The sequence below is a fragment of the Coregonus lavaretus genome (assembly GCF_964263955.1).
Source record: "Coregonus lavaretus genome assembly, chromosome: 29".
In the NCBI taxonomy this organism is placed as follows: Eukaryota; Metazoa; Chordata; class Actinopteri; order Salmoniformes; family Salmonidae; genus Coregonus; species Coregonus lavaretus.
The window spans coordinates 22,568,584-22,585,872 of record NC_140016.1 but is presented as its reverse complement, the minus strand read 5'-3'; the positions used below and the strand labels follow the sequence as shown (position 1 = coordinate 22,585,872).

At 47.3% G+C, this 17,289-nt stretch overlaps 2 protein-coding genes across 2 annotated transcripts in view; one reads left to right on the top strand and one right to left on the bottom strand.

Moving 5' to 3' along the window:
• The window catches only part of LOC311104804 (large ribosomal subunit protein uL11m-like), a 59,944-nt gene that overhangs the window by 26,221 nt on the left and 16,434 nt on the right, over positions 1-17,289 (bottom strand). The window lies entirely within an intron of this gene.
• On the top strand, positions 13,360-14,418 carry tmem265 (transmembrane protein 265; the record flags this gene model as incomplete). Its single annotated transcript, XM_084146727.1, has 1 exon — positions 13,360-14,418. The coding sequence occupies one exon, from the start codon at positions 13,360-13,362 to the stop codon at positions 14,416-14,418; it is 1,059 nt and encodes a 352-aa protein (XP_084002853.1).

Genomic DNA, 17,289 nt, shown 5'->3' with positions numbered 1-17,289 from the left:
GGTCGGCGCTCGTCTTCTGTCGACGGATGGCTCGCTGCAGATGGACGTGTGCAGCGTTCCACGTCTCCTCCGAGCGCCGCACCCACTCATCCACAGCAGGGGCCTCGATCTGGCTCTCATGCCAAGGTGCCAGAACCGGCTGGTACCCTAACACACACTGGAAAGGGGTTAGTCTAGTGGAGGAGTGGCGGAGAGAGTTCTGTGCCATCTCGGCCCAGGGCACATATCTCGCCCACTCCTCCGGCCGGCCCTGACAATATGACCTCAGAAACCTACCCACATCCTGGTTGACTCGTTCGACCTGCCCATTACTCTCCGGGTGGTAACCCGAGGTAAGGCTCACCGAGACCCCCAACCGTTCCATAAAGGCTCTCCAGACTCTGGAGGTAAACTGGGGGCCTCGATCGGACACTATATCCTCGGGTACCCCGTAATGCCGGAAGACGTGAGTAAATAGAGCCTCAGCGGTCTGTAGGGCAGTAGGAAGACCCGGCATGGGAAGGAGACGACAGGCCTTCGAGAACCGATCCACAACGACCAGGATGGTGGTATTCCCTTGTGAGGAGGGAAGGTCGGTAACAAAATCCACCGAGAGGTGAGACCAGGGTCGTTGTGGAACGGGCAGGGGTTGTAATTTACCCCTGGGCAAGTGTCTGGGCGCCTTACACTGGGCACACACTGAGCAGGAGGAGACATAAACCCTCACATCCCTGGCTAACGTTGGCCACCAGTATTTTGTACTAAGGCAGTGCACTGTCCGGCCAATACCTGGATGTCCAGAGGAGGGTGACGTGTGAGCCCAATAAATCAGCCGATCCCGGACCTCGAGTGGGACGTACGTCCGACCCACCGGACACTGTGGAGGGCTAGGGTCGGTGCGTAATGCCCGCTCGATCTCCGCATCGACCTCCCACACCACCGGTGCCACCAGACAAGACTCCGGTAGTATGGGAATGGGCTCCACGCACCTCTCCTCCGTGTCATACCGCCAAGACAGGGCATCTGCCTTCCCGTTCTGGGACCCAGGGATGTAAGTGATCTTGAACACAAACCGGGCGAGAAACATAGTCCATCGAGCCTGGCGAGGATTCAGTCTCCTAGCTGCCCGAATGTATTCCAGGTTACGGTGGTCGGTCAGAATGAGGAAAGGGTGTTGAGCCCCCTCAAGCCAATGCCTCCACACCTTTAGGGCCTGTACTACGGCTAACAGCTCCCTGTCCCCTACGTCATAATTCCGCTCCGCCGGACTGAGCTTTTTAGAATAAAAAGCACAGGGGCGGAGCTTAGGTGGTGTGCCGGACCGTTGTGAAAGAACTGCCCCGATACCGGCCTCAGACGCGTCTACCTCTACTTGGAAGGGTAAAGTGGGATCCGGGAGCGCCAGCACTGGAGCCGAGGTAAACAGGTCCTTCAGTCTCCCAAAAGCCCTGTCCGCCTCAGCCGACCACCGCAAGCGCACCGGACCCCCCTTCAGAAGAGACCTTATGGGAGCTGCCACCTCTCCAAAACCCCGGATAAACCTCCGGTAGTAATTCGCAAAACCCAAGAACCGCTGCACCTCTTTAACCGTAGTTGGGGTTGGCCAATTACGCACGGCAGACACCCGGTCAACCTCCATTCTCACCCCTGACGCAGACAACTGGTAACCCAAAAAGGAGACTGACTCCTGGAAGAACAGACATTTCTCGGCTTTGACATACAGGTCATGCTCCAACAGTCTCCTCAATACCCTGCGCACCAGGGCTACATGCTCGGCCCGAGTAGAACTGTACACAAGAATATCATCTATGTACACCACTACTCCCTGCGCCTGCATGTCCCGGAAAATCTAATCTACAAAAGATTGGAAGACTGATGGAGCATTCATTAAACCATATGGCATGACGAGATACTCGTAATGGCCGGAGGTAGTACTAAATGCTGTCTTCCACTCATCGCCCTCCCTAATGCGCACCAAGTTATATGCGCTCCTGAGGTCCAATTTTGTGAAGAACCGTGCCCCGTGTAAGGACTCCGTCATGGTCGCAATCAGCGGGAGTGGATAACTATATTTCACAGTCACCTGATTGAGACCGCGGTAATCAATACACGGACGCAAACCTCCATCCTTTTTCTTCACAAAAAAGAAGCTTGAGGACGCGGGAGAAGTGGAGGGCCGTATGTATCCCTGTCTCAGAGACTCTGCAATGTATGTCTCCATTGCCCTTTTCTCCTCCTGTGACAAAGGATACACATGGCTCCGCGGGAGCGCAGCTCCTGCCTGGAGGTCTATCGCACAATCCCCCTGTCTATGAGGCGGCAACCGTGCCGCTCTTGTTTTACTAAACACGAGTGCCAAATCCTCATACTCAGGCGGAATGTGCAGTGCTGGCATCTGGTTCGGACTCTCCACCGAGGTCGCCCCTACGGAAACACCCAGACATAGCCCCTCACACTGAGCAGACCACCCTTTAAGAGCCTTCTCTCGCCACGAAATCGTAGGATCATGGGTAATCAACCAGGGAAGCCCCAGTACCACCGGATACGCAGGAGAGTCGATCAGATAGAGTTGAATCGTCTCCTCATGACCCCCCTGCGTAATCATCCTAAGTGGCGCCGTGACCTCCCTAATCAACCCAGATCCTAACGGACGACTATCTAGGGCATGTACAGGGAAAGGCTTATCGACCGGAAGGAGGGGAATCCCTAACTCAACACAGAATTTACGATCTACAAAATTCCCAGCTGCGCCTGAATCGACTAGCGCCTTATGCTGGGAACGAGGTGCAACCTGTGGGAAACAAACAGGTAATGTTATGTGTACGACAGAAAGCTCTGGGTAAGTAGGGCGCCTACTCACCTGGGAGGACTCCCCAATGTGTGACCTGCCATCTCCCTCACCAGGGGACCCTCCCCAGCGGTGTGCCCTCCGCGGCCACAGTTGGTGCAGGAGACTGCCCCCCTCGGGCTCCTTCTACTCCTCCCTCTAGCGCCAGCACCTCCGAGCTCCATCGGGCTCGGCTCGGAGGCGCTGGAGGGTGGAATGGGCGGCCCCCACCTGGAACGTCCGCGGGTCGCGAGCAGGGTGTCCAGCCGAATGGCCATGTCCACCAACTGGTCAAATGTTAGTGTAGTATCCCTGCACGCTAACTCTCTGCGGACGTCCTCCCGAAGGCTGCATCTAAAGTGGTCTATGAGGGCCCGCTCATTCCACCATGCATCTGCCGCTAGAGTCCGGAACTCCAGCGCAAACTCTTGAGCGCTCCTCATCCCCTGTCGGAGGTAGAATAGACGCTCCCCCGCCGCCTTCCCTTCTGGTGGATGGTCGAAGACCGCACGGAAGCGGCGGGAGAACTCCGCATAGGTGACTGTGGCGGCGTCTATTCCCCTCCATTTGGCGTTGGCCCACTCCAACGCCTTGCCGGTGAGACAGGAGATGAGGGAGGAAACGCTCTCGTATCCCGAGGGCGCCGGGTGTATGGTGGCAAGGTAGAGCTCCACCTGTAACAGGAACCCCTGACACCCGGCAGCGGTGCCGTCGTACGCCCTCGGGAGCGAGAGCCGAATCCCACTGGGTTCCGGTTGTTGGACGGGCGGGTTGACCGAGGGTGATGGTGCGGTAGGTGAAGGTGTGGGTACATCGCTGGTCTCCCAACGATGGAGAATGTTCATCACCCGGTCCAAAGCGTGCCCGATCTGATTAATCCGATCATCTTGACCTCGGAGACGCTCCTCCATGATGTCGGTGGGTGCTCCTGCTGATTCCATTCGATGGTGTGTAATTCTGTCAATAGTTGCTGTAGGTAGGTGTGGTGTGGAATCAGGCGCAGGACGCAGAAGTTAAGTCCAACAACGACTTTAGTAGATCACACAAAATATAATCAAAAAACAGCCCGGAGGCGAGAAAAGCGCGCACAGGCGTAAACAAACGGGCGCACTAAACATGTGCGTAATCTTCTCCTTAAAACAAACAAGGAGGTAAGCTACAAAATAGCGCACCAAAACAGGTAGCGCAGCAACACGACAAGGAACAATTACACACAACACCTAAACTAACAACAAGGAACTAAATAGGGTGCTTAATGAGACATAACACAAAACAGGTGTGACAAACAGACAAAACCAATCAAACAAGAAACATAGAACGGTGGCAGCTAGTACTCCGGAGACGACGACCGCCGAAACCTGCCCGAACAAGGAGGAGGGGCCGCCTCGGCCGAAACCGTGACAGCGACGATAATGTCATATTTATGGTTATGCTAATTAGTCGTTTCTACTGCGAGCTAGCTATTGTGAGCTGGCTAGCTCTGTTATGGTTGTCATATCATTTCGGACATTTAACCCTGTATTTGTATAGGCTAATGTCCCCCAGTGCGTCGTTTATATGCCCTGTAATTGTATATGTGTACGGTACATCATTATATGGGTATTACATTGTATTTCACTGTTTAGAGGTATTCAAGTTCATTGTGCAATTGTAGCCCTGTACTGAAGATGATGGTGCTATGCTTTTGTAGTACACGTGCAGCGGCACCCCTTTGATCTCAAATTAGTACAGTCAGTGTCCCGTTTTATTGCGCTGTATGGTCCTGTATAGCATTATGTTATAGCCATGCATATTGTTTAAGAGATTGTATTCTGTCATTCACTATTGTATCTTTATTTCTCTCTCTTACACACACACTTTGGTTGAAGCAAGTTGCCAGACCACTAAGTGCCTTAGCCCATCCACATAATATGCGGTACTGTTCCATGCCTGTGCATCTTCAGCGTTATTAAACCACCTCAACTGGAATCATACCTGTCTGTCATCTGTGCCCTTACCAGCACACGGGAGCGAACACAAAGTAAACCCTAACCTAAAGAATATACAGTCCACCAAGTCCTCACTTACAGAATGGGTGTAGACAAAGAAGAGCTCTCCAGTAGGTGTACCAAAACCTTCAAGGGCCATTTTCTCAAATGTGGGGTTACAAGTTTATCAACTTTCAAAGCAGAATTACTTTCCCATTGTTCCTCAACTGTTGTGTATGATATACCATTTTCTAGCTCTGAGTCTCTACTTTTATCCAATGTAAAAAAAACACAATTTCAAATTTTGTCACATAAGACCGAATCGAGCCGGTCGGTCACATTTCATTTTCAAATAACTTAAAGTGAGAGGTTGTAATCTGAATAAAGGGGAAAAAGGCCATTTTTGAATACGAGTTCAGATTTAAGTACAACTTTTGTATGACAGAAGCCTTTAGTGAGAGATACAATACTTTCATATTTAATCATTTCAGCCCTCCGAATTCATAATCATTATATAAATAGGCCTGTTTAACATTGTCTGGCTTGACGATCCAAATAAAGTGGAATATGTTTTACTAATATAATTTTTAAAACAAGTCGTTAGGTGTAGGCAGGGCCATAAGTAAATAGGTAAACTGGGATATGACCAAATTAAAATCAGGGTGATTTTTCCACAAATAGACAGGCATTTACCTTTCCATGGTAGCAAAGTCGTATCTATTTTTGCTAACTTCCTGATAAAATGTATTTAGTGAGATAGTTTCTTTCGGGATATGAATACAGAGTACGTCCACTTCACCGTCAGACAATTTTTTTGGTAAACTATAATATAATAATATAATATGCTATTTAGCAGACGCTTTTATCCAAAGCGACTTACAGTCATGTGCGCATACATTTTTACGTATGGGTGGTCCCGGGGATCGAACCCACTACCCTGGCGTTACAAGCGCCATGCTCTACCAATTGAGCTACAGAGGACCACATATGACATTGTGTAGATTATAATATTACAACACACACCATGAAAGTAGTCTACATGATGACATTGTGTAGATTATAATATTATAACACACACCATGAAAGTAGTCTACATGATGACATTGTGTAGGTTATAATATTATAACACACACCATGAAAGTAGTCTACATGATGACATTGTGTAGGTTATAATATTATAACACACACCATGAAAGTAGTCTACATGATGACATTGTGTAGGTTATAATATTATAACACACACCATGAAAGTAGTCTACATGATGACATTGTGTAGGTTATAATATTACAACAATTGATTTATTTAAAAAAGTGAAGAATAAAACAAAACACGAGTCTAGTGTGGATTTATCATGTTTCATCATTACCCAACTGCTAAATATATTTACATACACACTGTATTTACATATACAGTAACCAGCAGGCCTATCTATGTGTGTCAGCCATTCAGTCCACTATTCAGTACCCACAATGCCTATGGATAGAGACGGTCTCCGAACCACACAGATGTGTGTTAGACAGTGTGGTAGTCACTCAGTTCTCGTAAGACTCTAAAAGGTTCCTTCTACATTGCAGGTCATCTGGTCTCTCATGAGATATTTTCTCTACAACATCTACACAGTAATGTAAAAGTTGTATTTTTTAGCGATCCAATACGTAATATCTTACACTTATCATAGTTCGGTTGTAATCCAGAGAGGTTAGAGAAATTATCTAGATCCTTTATGAGGTTGTGCAGGGATACAAATTGCGGATTTAAAAGAAAACATGAGTCGTCAGCGTACAATGACACCTTTATATTATTGTTGGAGCTCATTTTAATAGCTAAAATAACGATGGCCATAACAAATAGATATGCCAATAGTGGACAACCTTGTTTCAGTCCTCTTCAGTGTGATACCTTCTGAGAAGTATGAAAAATGTATGCACTCACTAACTGTAAGTCGCTCTGGATAAGAGCATCTGCTAAATGACTCAAATGTAAAAATGCGAAGTATTCATTATTTACTACACATACCTTTAACACATTGTATAAATTAAAATAGTCCAGGCATTTATATATCAATTCTAGTCATACTTTATCGAAGGCCATTTCAAAATCAGCTATGAATACCAGGCCTGGTTTCCCAGATTTTTCATAGTGTTCTATTGTTTCCAGTACTTGTCTTATATTATCTCTAATGTATCTTCCATGAAAAAAAACCTGTCTGATTAGGATGAATAATATCCAACAATACCTGTTTAATTCTATGTGCTATGCATTTTGCATCACAACATTGAAGTGTAAGGGGCCTCCAGTTCACAGGTGTCTTAGAAGCATGTGTGTGTGAGAGAGAAAGAAAAATAGAATGTGTGTAAGCAAGCATGGCAGACATGCAGGTAGAGGACACAGACACAGGAGGGGGCCTTGGGGCAGGATTAATTGCCCCTGGCACACAGGAAGGACAGGGGATAAATTGCCCTGACAGGCAGTGAGGTGGTTGGGTGGGATAGGGAGAGGGTAGGAGATATAGAGGGGTGTGAGCCGTGAGGAGGGTAGGACGCGGCTGGGGGTTAATTAAACTCTCCGGTGTGAAACACTCTCATTCATTATCTTGTTCATTTAATCTGCTGCCATGTTGCCGTTTTATCACTCATCCCTATCAGGACGTCATTCGGCTGATTGGGTTGACCCGACTTACCCCTGCACGGCACGCCTTTGTCCGAGCACAGGGGGTAGGGACACGGCAGGCTGCCACAGAGAATAGCAGGTTAGCTCAGGTCCTCTAAGCCCACAGTCAACCATGACATATTGTACTGAAATAAGTCTACTTCAAGCACATTTCCCAAATGACCAGGATGATGACACAACGGACAGTGCCGGCCAAACTCCCAAAGAGCACATCTCCATAACAAGCGAAACAGGTGAGCATCATCTAGCAGCACAGCTCTGCTCCAAGTGTGTATACTGGCTCGGTCTGCTCTAGAAGAGTCTACACTACAGAGAACCTGCCCAATCAGAATAGCAAGCAGGGCAGGAAAACAAGTGATTACACCATAGCAAAGAAAACATGATATTTTCGACTCCATTAAGTTCCCCTCACACTCTCGACAGTGTTGTGCTTCATGATTAATCATGTGTAGAGGCGGCAGCAGCAGGCTGAATGGCCTACTGGAGGCATCAACAAGACGTCTCAGGAACTCTGGAGGAGCTAGTGGGAGTGAGAGAGCCAGGAACTGGATCACAGGGGTATTGATTTGGTAGTGTTGCATTGGAGTGTAGTAGCAGTAGTAGTAGGTTACTACTAGTAGTATTGTAGTAGTAGTAGTAGCAACAGAGCAGTAGTGTGGTATTTTGGTTGTGAAGGGTTCTGTGGGGGTGATAGCCTGACATGTCATGCCATTTGCGCAATTTAGAAAGCACTCCAATTGCCACATTAAACTAAATAATTCAGAGTGTGGTAGGTAAAGCAGTACATGAATATCAGCAGAGGGCAGAGCTCTGATACATGTGACGGAAAGGAGACTGGCGAGAGCAGATGGTGGAGAGGAGATTGCTATTCTATTCTGGCTCTGTGGTGGTTGGCCTTTGCCACTGGTGGACATCAGCTTGGGACCAATCAGTCCTTAGCATTCTTGGATGGTTGCTTACCCCACATGTCCTTCCAAACTTCCTCCCCACTCATGTTTAGGAGGGAAAGCGATGACTGTGCAGTGCTGTGGACAGTCTGCCTTCCCCCTCTCTCCTCCTCCCTCCCTCCGTCTCCCTCTCTACCTGCTCCCCCTTTTCATGCTGAAAGAGAGCCAGTGCAGAGTGACCTTCAACCACACCCACAGGGAACCAAAGGAAAGGGGGGGAGAGAGACTGAGAGAATGGAACTGGAAGGCATGAGAAGAGAGGGAGAGAAAGAGAAGGAGAGCTGAGAGAAAAACAAACAAATTGAACCCAGGGAATGGAAAGCCTCTGTGGAAGCCAGTGGAGCGAGTAGCTGATTGTGACAAGAATGATGACTATCCTTCCCCTTTCTCACACACAGAGAGGAGAGAGAATAAAAGGTAAATGGTTAAATGAGAGAGCCTTTGAATTTAGATGTGATGCTGAGAAGGTGGAGATTGATATGCACATGCATGCACTTAACGGAACAGAACACCAATGACAAGGTGAAGCAATGCATGCTCCTTGACCATCAAAACAATCTCAAACACCAAAAATCCATTCATTCCTAAATCCTTTAGGTGATAAGGCAGCTGACTGGGACTGTTTTAAATCTACAGTACAACAAAAAACAGGATGGTTTTGTTGTGTAACTAAAAACATTAAGAAACAGAAGGGGTCTAATTAAAAGTAGTAACATCTGCGTTTTGAGAAGTGTCCACAAGCTACAGGCATCTCTTGCTCTACTTGGCTCCATATAGCTGAGTGCATTCCGTATATATTTCAGTGAGGGCGGCACTGGCAAGGCAATCAAGGCTGTAACCTACTTCAATGTAATACCAAGCCATTACGCTAGTTATGATTTCATCAAAGTGGCATCATTATGATTACCGTAACCGATGGACATAACTGTGGGCTCCTAAATATATATATGCATTCCAGTCCGCCTCTTAAAGTTATACAGCGGATGGTTTAAAAAAATAGGGGGGAAAGGAGGTGGCAGAGTGGGCGAGTTCGTTTTGCATGGCCTGGTGCCCCGGGTGTGTTGAGATGTCACTTAAGTACCAATGGAATGGTCTAAGAATATCAAACTCCTCTCCCGGGGCACCGGGCGATGCAAAACGAACTTGCCCAGTAAGAGGACGAGAGGCGGGGAGGAGAGCATGTAACCTGCCTACAAATTAACACCGCAATCATAAACTCTAGCGGCGAGTTTCCTCATGTTTCGCTCTCGTGTCCTCGAGGTTTGCTTTACTGTCGATTCTCCTTATCTGAATTTTTTGGCCGTCTTTTCCTGATCATCATTCCGCGTGAAGCAGCAGTCTACTTCTGCGCGACTTCAACAGCTCACAGAAGACCGAGCCCGGCGAACAAGCCAGCACAGCTCCTTCCCGAATAACTGGATCTTCGGCTGCCAGACCCGATATCCAAGGTGTCAAATTCAATACGGACATAGCAAGAGATGGAGAATTCTGCGCCCACGATGACCGTGGAATAATTGTGCAAAATGATACGCTTATCTGATGACACAAAAAGCAAAAGCGGCGAGACGTTTTAAATCTGACAAACTCGAAGATGGACGGAGGGCAATTACTTTTCCCATATTTTATCAGTATGATAAAATCGTCATAGTGGAGTGGGATTTTATTCAAATATTCCGACAGACACACAGCATTATAGGACTAACACAAAGCAACCGATGAAAGTCCTAATTTAGGAATCACAGATTAGCATTTTTGGCCTTTAATGTTTATCCAGGGACCGTTCGAGTTCGACTAATAGGCGACGTGGATCTCAATCAAGCCAGGAGGAGCTGCAAAGAAAGAACGCATGCTTTGGGTAACTAGCTATCCCCCACTTTGAAAGAGTTGAATTATGTATGCACCTATTAATAAACGGGTAATTATGTAACAGGTGGTGCATTAAAATGGACCATAAATGAGAGTGACTAGATGTTAAGCGTGTGGCTCCAACATAACGGTAGACAAAATCCCCCATAGAGAGGGGATTTAAACAGATTTCTGTTGAAATTATTATGGGGAAAAAACAATTAATTTGGGGGACATGCTCCAATACCTATTCAACCCCTACACATGTAATAGCCTATAATAGCTGTTCCCATAGGCGTACAAATGCCTCATGAGACAACAGAAGTTATTGCTGGATGGCAACTCAGTCACCTGGATGAGACAGGATTTGCCAATACTATTCCATTAGTTGGACCATTTTTTCCAGGTTTTACCTCCATAAATTAATTTAGTTTAAATTGAAGACAAATCCCTTTTTCTCTCTAACAAGCAACCCACTCAGGCTTTCACATACCCCACATACCCCTTCCTTGTACAACTTAGGCTAGACTGTGATATCACCCCTCCTGCTGGGTAAGATTACATTCAATTTAGTTTGTAGTAAGACAAATATCCTAGGGAGAATGTTTTTAGATGAATTATAGGTCTAGAGCAATTCATCTTCCTTTTACCTGCCTCGCAGCGCACCTGGCAGACCACCAATATTAGAGAGGAAAACAGATGTGACAAAAAAAGAGGCGAGGTGTGTGTGTGTCCATGAGTGTAGGGGAGCTAATTTGAAAACCATAACCGATTACCTGGGTGATTGGTGAAAACACTCCTTTCTTCACCACACAATACACACGACACGCATAACAAACAAGAAATAAGTCTTTCTTTTTGTCCTTGTACACCTTGGGCTGAAAAATCACAAACAAAATGTTTACCTGTCCACCTTTACAGGCCCATTCCTTACACTTGCAGCGGAATAGCCTGAATCAGCCTGTCAGTTACAGTCCCGCTTTCTAATGATAGGGACGATGAATTTGGTCATTATTGATGAGCAGAGTCGACCCACGGCAGTCATCCGGGCCGCTCACTCAGAACAAAATCAATGTGTGTCAAAACACAAACACAGGCTGACAGAGGAATGCCAGGGTTCCAGGGTACAATTTAAGACGCATATAGAAGTGCCAACAGGCATGTTGGGAATGAGAAAGGCAAAAACACACTGTCTGGGGTGGCAGACTACCTTTCTCCCTCCACGGACTGCAGTTTGGGGGGTTTGTTCAGATAAAGCACCATTTTCAATTCCAATATTCTCAGTCAGCGGATTGGTACACTAGAATCCATTCCAGCACTGATAATCAGGTTGCAGTGAAACAAAAAAAGCCCTCAGTCTGATAATCAGATATTAGTGAAGCTGACATTCGTGCCCCTCTTTCTTCACCAAGCCCCTAGGAGTCAGTCTAGGTCGTTTCCTCACCATGCCCCTAGGAGGATTAGTCAGTCTAGGTCGTTTCCTCACCATGCCCCTAGGAGGATTAGTCAGTCTAGGTCGTTTCTTCACCATGCCCCTAGGAGGATTAGTCAGTCTAGGTTGTTTCCTCACCATGCCCCTAGGAGGATTAGTCAGTCTAGGTCGTTTCCTCACCATGCCCCTAGGAGGATTAGTCAGTCTAGATCGTTTCCTCACCCATCCATTTCCACTCCAGATATTGTGTTTAATTTCTTCTGATCCCTGGTGATGAATACATTTGAATCTATTCATACAGAGTTGGTGTAAGATGCCATGTCTTTTTTAGCTCCCTGCATCAACATCTTCTGTCTGCAGCTTCCTCTTCATCACTTTTGGCTTTCATCTCATCTCCCCTCCAATTCTCTCCAAGCGGAGTTAATTTATGAACTATTACCATCATGCAGTAATACTTTATTAGGCATGTAGACAGCCAAGAGCATCCATCTCTTACTTTCAATCCCCTCTCCCACAAGTCTCTCCTGCAGACCTTTTGACAGTCTCTCTCGCTCAGTGGATGACAGGGCTCAGATGAGTGCTGCATTGAAAAGATTGATGCCGGTCGTCAGTCAGAAGCAGACGTAAACACACGTTATTAGCTCCTCGATGGCCGCAGAGCCCGCAATCGTTTCGCTCGATCACGCACTCAAGTGTTGCCATTATGGCATATCTGAGGTGGTAATGATTTCATATTAAAATGCCATCGATCCCATGGAGTGGTTGACACCCTCGGCGGTGCTAGTCAGATGGCCGACACCCCTCTTCAGCTCTCCTGGCTCCGTATGCTCAGAGACATACGCCAAAGCCTCAATATGATAAGGAGTGTCGTGTTTTATTTCACCGTAAGGTCTGATCATTTCTCACTCCCAATCAATACTGGGGATTTATACTGTTCACTGCTGAAATATGGATAAAAAAAATTAACACATTGGTATTCCATAAATGGGCAGATTAGCCAATTAGAATGGCTTGCACGCACACACACACACACGATTTAATGAACGAACACACGTGTGTTCATGACAACAAGCAATTACCGTCAAAAACACCTCAGAACAAATATTAATAAGAGATGTTATTAACATTCGGCCCTAATGAGAAGGCAATTTTCTGCCGATTTAAGACTGCGGCAGGCAGCAACAATGAGAATCAAACAGGCTGAGTAAACAGGAAGGAGAAAAAAATATTTTCTGCACTTTAATACAATTAATTAATAATGAATAAGGTAAGAGCACCCAAGCAAAACACCATGGCAGGAAACCTAGGTAATTCTCAGAGTTTTAGCCAAGGTGCCGGGAGGGGTTAAAACTTTCATAGCTGAAGAGGCCCATTAAATAAAAAAGCCGCAGAGGAGTGAGAACTAACACTGCTCCTCAGGATGCATGACCAGAGAAGAACGGTCTCCGACCCAAAGCTCACTGCTGAACTGGCACGAAAATGATCTTTATCCATAGCAACAAGCAAGAAAGAATGACTAGAATCACTGTTAAGTAGACAAGTCTTTAAGAACGTTTTCGTCTATCATACAAGTGAAATTCACATTGGTGAATGAATGAGGTCAGAGTCTAGACGGGAACAAAACAGTTCTTCTATTCTGCATTATTTCCCTTCTCTCAATTTTGTCATGTTTCTGTGTTTCTCTCCCAGGCATGGTGCCTACGCCCCAGGTGTGCGTATCAACCCTGGTCACGGTGAGCACCATGGCAGTGGTTGACCTTTACCTGCTGGAGCAGAGCATGCTGGGAGCCCGTGGCAAGGCCGGGCCCAGCGTGTGGCCGTGCGCCGCCGTATTGCTAGGTGACCTGGGCTTCCTGCTGGCTCTGCGTTTTGTGTCGGCAGGCGTGGTGTCGGAGGCGCGCTCCCCTCGCCGAGGCTTCGCCAACGCCCTCTGGTTCCTCTTCCTGTCCCTGCTCCAGCTCAAACTCTTCTTCGTCTGCCAGAACTACCGGACGGAACGTCGGCCACCTGACCCCCTGGCCAGGAAGACCCTCACCTTGCTGCTGTCCGTCTGCCTGCCCTCCCTGTTCCTCATCCTGACTGGGGCTGACAACATGACGCCCCTGCGGAGGAAGCAGGAAGTGCGGGGGAGGCTGCTCTGGGTGGTGGTGGACCTGCTGGATGTTCTGGACCTGCAGGCCGGGCTGTGGGAAGCCCACGCAGGGGCCACTGACCTGAGGGTGCCCCTGTGGGCCGAAGGCCTGGTGTTCTTCTACTGCTACGCCCTGCTGCTGCTGCTGCCCTGCGTGGCCCTCACTGAGCTGGGGGCCGCCGCCCTACCGGGACAGAGGGGGCCCCGTAAGGAGGCCCTGTATCCCTGGCTCAGCCTGGTCACCATCAACGTGTTCACACTGGCCCTCAGGGGCACAGGCATGCTGTGGTACAGGGACCCCCGGGTCTCTACAGTGTTCCTGGGGAAGAACCTGCTGGCCCTGGCTGTGAAGCTGAGCTCTGCCTGGGAGAGGCACAAGCAGGGTGGGAGCAGGGGGACAGGGATGGGGGCTGGGGTGGGCGTAGAGACAGGCATGGACTCCACCCTGGCAACCCAGAGCTCTGAGCAGACAGAAGTCCAAGCCCAAGGCAAAACCACCCCCAGGCCTCCCACTCGCTTCCACACAATGTCCCGCTCCCAGAGCCACTCCGTGTCCCATGTCAGTCTGGATCCTACAGAGACCTCTCTGGGCCCCTCCTTCATCTCCCATGAACTCTAGAAACTGTACAGACAGAGACAGCTCGGCTTCAGCTGTCAAGCTATCTGATCTCCCCAGTCAGGGAAGCATTTAGCACTGAAGAGCGAAGACTGTTGGCCTCACACAGACGGACAAACTAAAAACTACACACGTACACCCCTCGCTCTGTGGACCAGCCCAGGCAACCACATCAGTAACTCATCCAATTAGCTCACTTTGGTTAAAGGGATGATTTATCCACCCCTGGGTCCTGTCAGCCTGTAGTATTTGGTTATCCGGGGGAGAGAGAGGGCTGAGGGCTCAGGGCTGGGGCGGAGTGATGGGGGGTGAAAGATGTACAGCGAAGAAGTGCCTTGCTTTTCAAGGAGCTACAATCCTCAGTACTGGTTCCACACAGACATGATTTGTGTCATATGGGACTTAGACATAATGCCGTGGTGTTAGTCAGTGTGTATACTGTGAAAGCTCTTCCACACCTGTTGTCAGCTACACCTCCAGGACAGCTTCCAAACTGTAATAAAGGGTTTCATACTCACAGGCTCGGACACTTTATTGGCCATGTGTGGGAGGGTATTGGCAGCCTGTCACAACATTGGAGAAGACAGGATCAGAGGCTGATCATTCACAGTTAGAGGGCCTCAGGGACATACTAGCTGTCACTAACTTTCAAAACATCCACTGCATCAAAGCAAATGGGTTTCCTCTTTACATATTCAGTGAAAACATCAGCATTTCTTTGTTGAAGATGCAGGCCGATGTTATGGATAGGGAGCTACTGTTATGGATAGGGAGCTGCTGGGGCGAAGCGCTCCACACATCTGAGGCAGGCAGTGCAGCGCACTGTGCTGTGCTATGCGAAGAGAGAGTGACAGACAGTGGAAAAGCTATCATTTATCACAATTAGACCTGCAGCACCAGCCTGATAAGCATGCAGTGATCCTTCAGCTGTCTGGCTGCTGGTCTGGCTCCGATTTCAACAGGGGAGCCTGCAGACGTGCTAAGGTTTGTGTGTGATAGTGCTGAGCGATTAACCGTCATTCGTTTTTTCCCCCAGTTATTAAACAACTAATTGACTGACGTTGGTTCAATTACTTGAATTCCATTTAGTTCGTTTTTTTTTGTGAACCCTAGAGAGAAATCAAATCATTCACGAAAACAATGAAATTATTCACGAAAGCAATCGTGTCAAGAACTATGTGGGACGCTAGTCTGAAGGGAGTTGTAGTTTTCAATAAACAAATATTCAACCTAGTTCAGCGCAGAAACGTGGTAATTAACTACAATGACCATAATCCACTGCGCCAGTTTTTTCCAGATCAGAGAGGAAGAGGCGAAGCAAGAGGTTTCACTCGCCAAAATCTGTCCAAAATAAGCCCAATGCGTTTCTATGGGCTTATTTTGGACCTATGCTTGTCACCTGCCTTCCCGCCTTTGGGACAACGACTCCCATTGTTAGGGAGGAGACATGAGCATCTCATCATTATATACAGATCTCTGGACTGATACACTTCTACGCCTGCTAAATTAGGTTAGATATAGATGAGATCGAAATATACACAACACAACGACGAGAGAGAGGGATAGACAGTTTGTGAAAGTATCCTTGATCTACTTTGAAGAACTAGTAAAATGATTGTCAGACAGCTCTGCAGCATACTTAGGCAGGCTAGCTAAATAGGATGACTAAAGACACTACAGTATGGGGAGCACATCATGTTAGATGGCCTGGCTGACTGCTCCTGCCTGATGACTGTAAGGAATTAAAAATAATAAAGCAGTCAAATAAAACAAAGCAATATAAACAACATAAATATTTTATTTCATAGTAATTTTCTATTTTTCTATTGATGTCTACCCAATGTGGACCTGATCAGAGACAATGGAATATTTTCAATGTTTTACAATTGAATGTTCACTATTTGGGGCTTTGGAATTTCCATTAAAAAGTTCTAAAATCATTGTAACGTAATTATTTCGTAATGCATTTCATGTTATAAAAAAAATATAGAACCGAAACCAAACCGACCTCCAAAAGCACTAATCGCTCAGCACTACATTTTACATTTTTGTCATTTAGTAGACGCTCTTATCCAGAGCGACTTACAGTTAGTGAGTGCATAAATGTTTCATACTGGCGCCCCGTGGGAATCGAACCCACAACCCTGGCGTTGCAAACGCCATGCTCTACCAACTGAGCTACACGGGACCACTAGTGTGAAAGAGAGAGGAAGGGTCTATTCAATCTCCATCAGTGGTTCCTAATGCACTCCGCAACCCCTCTGCCTCCCCTCTAACCATTAATGCTCCTATTCACTGAAATTGGGACCCATTTGTCTAAATGCTAACAGCTTATACACAGCTTTATGCCTGATTTACAGGGCATATTTACAGGATCCTTCAGCTGTCTGGCTAAACACACACACACACAGTTAACAGTAAAGCTATACCTCCAGGGAGTTTCTCTGTAGTTCTGAGAGAGAGGGGGAAACGTCAGGGATGTGTTCAGTTCAGTAGAGCGGGAGTCCGCTTCTCTCTCGCTCTTTCATCTCTCACTCCCTCTCCATTTCTAAACTACGCATTCTGGATGCACTCCCAGTTGGGCAACGTCTCTCATATTTCTGATATAAAAGCAGTAACTACATCGGCAACAGCTGCAGCAAATGACTACTTCCTTGAATTTGTTACACCTGTTAAGCCCTGTGTATAATCCTCAGCATTAGTGGTCCCGCTCTTCTTTCCTCCTTCTCTCCCTCACTCCATTCTTCTCCTTCATTGCAGTGTGCTAATTTCACTATGGACTGTAATTATTCTCCCCCACCAAAGCTGTCAGTTCTTCCCTTTGGTCTCCTGCTTCCCATTTTATTTCTCTCCGTTTGTTTAAATTTGCTCCGC